Source organism: Miscanthus floridulus, chromosome 9, assembly GCF_019320115.1.
Source record: "Miscanthus floridulus cultivar M001 chromosome 9, ASM1932011v1, whole genome shotgun sequence".
NCBI lineage: Eukaryota > Viridiplantae > Streptophyta > Magnoliopsida > Poales > Poaceae > Miscanthus > Miscanthus floridulus.
In genome coordinates, this window is record NC_089588.1 from 139,040,535 (window position 1) to 139,044,380 (window position 3,846).

The 3,846-nt window shown below is 50.1% G+C and overlaps 1 protein-coding gene across 1 annotated transcript; it reads right to left on the reverse strand.

The window, feature by feature from the left end:
* Positions 1 to 926: 926 nt before the first annotated feature.
* On the reverse strand, positions 927 to 1,415 carry LOC136481090 (uncharacterized). Its single transcript, XM_066478463.1, has one exon. It carries the CDS (start codon positions 1,413 to 1,415, stop codon positions 927 to 929), a length of 489 nt encoding a protein of 162 aa, XP_066334560.1.
* Positions 1,416 to 3,846: the final 2,431 nt, after the last annotated feature.

A 3,846-nucleotide genomic window follows, 5' to 3' on the forward strand; every position in this document is an offset into this window, starting at 1 on the left:
TCACATCGTCGGACGAGGTCTTCTATGTTGGTTATGGCCGTGGGCCAGTAAAAACCAGCTTGGAAAGCTTTGCCGACCAGTTTTCTCGAGGCCACATGGTTGCCGCAGGAACTAGAATGAATTTCGAGAAGTAGTTTCACTCCCTCTTCTTGGATGATGCATTTCTGCAATATCCCTTCCTTGGCACTTTTCCTCATCAAGTTCCCATCCACTAGCACGTAATGCTTGCTTCAACGGATTAGGCGTTCGGTTTCAGTCTTGTCGGCGGGTATGTCGACACTGGTGAGGTACTTGATGAACTGTTCCCTCCAGTCAGCGGTCGGCGAAGGTACTGTAAGTACCAACTGATCGGCGGGGGGAATTTCTTGGACTTCCTTCTCTTCCTTAATAGACAACGTAAAGAGGTCTTGAACAAAAACCCTAGGTGGAACAGTGGAGCGAGAAGAGCCTATCTTACATAGGTGGTCGACGAGCTGATTTTGATCTCGTACCACATGGTGATACTCGATACCGTAGAACTTCCCTTTGAGTTTCTTGATTTCGGTGCAATATGCGTCCATCTTCTCACTGGAGCAGGACCAGTCTTTGTTGAGCTGGTTGATGACCAGCGTGGAGTCTTTGTATACCATGAGACATTTGACGCCAAGCTCGACAGCTATATGAAGTCCGTGGAGACATGCTTCGTATTCGGCGATGTTGTTGGAGGCTAGAAAGTGTATTCGGAGAACATATCAGAGCTTGTCTTTGGTCGGCGTAATGAATAAAATACCAGCACCAGCACTGTTGATGTTAAGGGCACCATCGAAGTACATCACCCAGTGCTCGAGGCAAGTAGCAGGGATGGGCTCTTGGATCTTGGTCCACTCAGCGATGAAGTTAGCGAGCGCCTATGACTTGATGGTAGGCCTGCTTCTTAATTCAATGGATTAAGTGCCGAGCTCGACAGCCCACTTGATAATGCAGCCATTGGCCTCTTTGTTACGGAGGATGCCCCCTAGAGGGAACTCAGTAACCATGACAATTTTGTAATACTCGAAGTAATGGCGGAGCTTGCGTGACGTGACCAGAATGGCGTATATCAGTTTCTGAACTTGAGGATTACAAGTCTTGGACTCATTAAGGACCTCGCTGATGAAGTAGACCAGATGTTGTACCTTATAGGCGTGTCTGGCCTCCTTGTGTTCAACGCCAATAGTTGTGCTAACGATGCGAGAAGTGGTGGCGATGTAGATCAGTAGAGTTTCGTCTGGTCGAGGCACCGTCATGATCGGAGGCTTTGTTAGAAACAACTTGAACTGCTCGAAAGTTGTATCTGCCTCTTCCAACCAGGAGAAGTGCTCAAAGGCCTTGAGGAGTTTAAAGAACGGTAGTCCCTTTTTGCCGAGGCGCGATATAAAGTGGCTGAGAGCAGCCATGCAACCTGTGAGCTTCTGTATATCCTTTACGCACGTTGGCCATTTCATGTTGGTGATGGCAGAGACCTTGTTGGGGTTGGGCTCATTGCCACGGGTGCTGACGATGTAGCTCAGGAGTATGTCGGATGGAGCTCCAAAGATGCACTTTGAAGGGTTCAACTTCCATCTGTACCTTTTTAGGTTGGTGAACGTTTCTTCGAGGTCGGCGATGAGATCATCGGCGGTCTTGGACTTGACGACCACATCATTGATGTAAGCTTCGATGTTGCGGCCTATTTGTTGATCGAGGCACATCTGGATGGCCCTTTGGTAGGTCGCCCCAGCATTCTTGAGTCTGAAGGACATGATGGTATAGCAATATGCACTGAAAGGTGTGATGAATGACGTCTTGATCTGGTCGTCTTGCTTGAGGGATATCTGGTGATAGCCGGAGTAACAATCGAGGAAGGAGAGCAGTTCACAGCCGGCGGTGGAGTCTACAACCTCGTCTATCTGAGGCAGACTGAAGGGGTCTTTAGGGCAATGTTTGTCAAGATTAGTGTAAGCAGTACACATTCTCCATTCTTTATTCTTTTTTTGAACAAGAATAGGGTTTGCTAACCACTCAGGATGATACACTTCTTTAATGAATTCGGCAGCTAGGAGCCATTTTATTTCTACCCTAATAGCCTCCTTGTCTGGCGCGAATCGTTAGAGTTTCTGCTTGATCGGTTTGGTGGTCGGTGAGACATTCAAGGAGTGCTCAATCTTCTCCCGTGGTACCCCCGTCATGTCTGTAGGTTTCCAAGCAAACACATCAGCGTTGGCACGTAGGAAGGAGATGAGCGCGCTTTCCTATTTGGGGTTGAGGTGAGCCCCAATCTTCACGGTCTTGGAGGGGTCGTCGAGGCTGAGGCTGACCTCCTTTGTTTCCTTGGACTTGGCAGAGGCATGTGGAGGCTCCAGCGCTAGGATCTCTAAGTCATTGGCAGGCACCATCTTGGCGTCGGCAACCACGCTAGCCATCTGGATGGAGAGGTTGGTGGCTTCAGCTAGGGCGAGACATTCTGTCTCACAGGCGTAGGCGATGGAGAGGTTGGCCCGTAGGGCCAGGACTCCTGTAGGTGAAGGCATCTTCAGCACCAGATAGGCATAGTGCGGTATGGCCATGAACTTGGCCAGAGCTGGCTGACCAAGTATGGCATGGTAGGTGGTGTTGAAGTCAGCAACATAGAAGTTGATATGCTCGACACGGTAGTTGCTGGCCATGTTGAACTGTACTAGAAGGGTGATCTCTCCAAGTGGTTTGGATGCCCTGCCAGGTACCACACCCTAGAAGGAGGAGTCGGAGGGTGTGAGATCTCCTATCCCGAGGCCTAGCTCCTTTAGGGCTCTGACGAAGAGGAGATTCAGAGTGCTCCCACCGTCGATGAGCACTTTTCTAAAAAGCACTTTCTGGACGGTTGCATTAAGGATGAGGGGGAAATGCCCTATGTAAGGGATGTCTGCCCACTAGTTGACCCTATTGAAGGTGATGGGGACCTTAGACCAGGGGCGATAGCTGGGGTTGGTGATGGCATCTTCCACGTTGACGGCGAGCACCCGGCAAGCGGTGAGCTTCCAATCTCTTCTGCTCGGTCGTTGTTGTCATCGTTCAACTTTTTGGCCTAAACTCCTTAGCCAAACTGAGGCAATCCTTCATTTTGTGTTTGCTATTCTTATGGAGAGGGCATGGGCCTTTGAGGATCTTCTTGTACTACTCATCATAGTTGTGCTTGGTGTGAGGTTCATCAATGGCGGCGACGATGTGGTCTGATCAGTGGCGGCGATATTGACCAAATTTGGATCCTTCTGGCCGATCACGGCCACTGTCTCAATGGTGACTATGGTCATCATAGCGGCGGTCGTTGTGGCATCGATCGCTGGGTCACTCATCACAGCGGTGAGTTGGGCGATGAGTGCCCACATCCTCATTGTAGCGTACTTTAGCTTCTTCGGCATCGGCGTACTAGTTGGTGGTCGTAATCATCTCGCCAATACCCATGGGCGGCTTGCGGTTGAACTTGGAGCGGAGGTCGCAGTGATGGAGTCCTCGGACGAAGGCGGTGATGACCTCTACTTCCGTGATGTTGGGAATAGAATTCCTTATCTTGAAAAAGTGTCTGATGTAGCTATGGATGAGCTTGGATGGCTTCTAGTAGATGCGGTTCAGATCGTGCTTTGTGCCCGGTTGAGTATACGTAGCCATGTAGTTGTCGACGAAAACCTTCTTCAGCTCTTCCTAGGATCCGATGGAGTCCGGGGTGAGGCTTGTGAACTAGTTCATCGCAGTTGGCATAAGCATGATGGGAAAATAGTTCGCCATGATGCTGGTATCTCCCCCGGTGGCATGCACAACAGTGGCATAAGCTTGTAGCCAATGTGTGGGGTCCATCCATACCTCGTAGGGCTT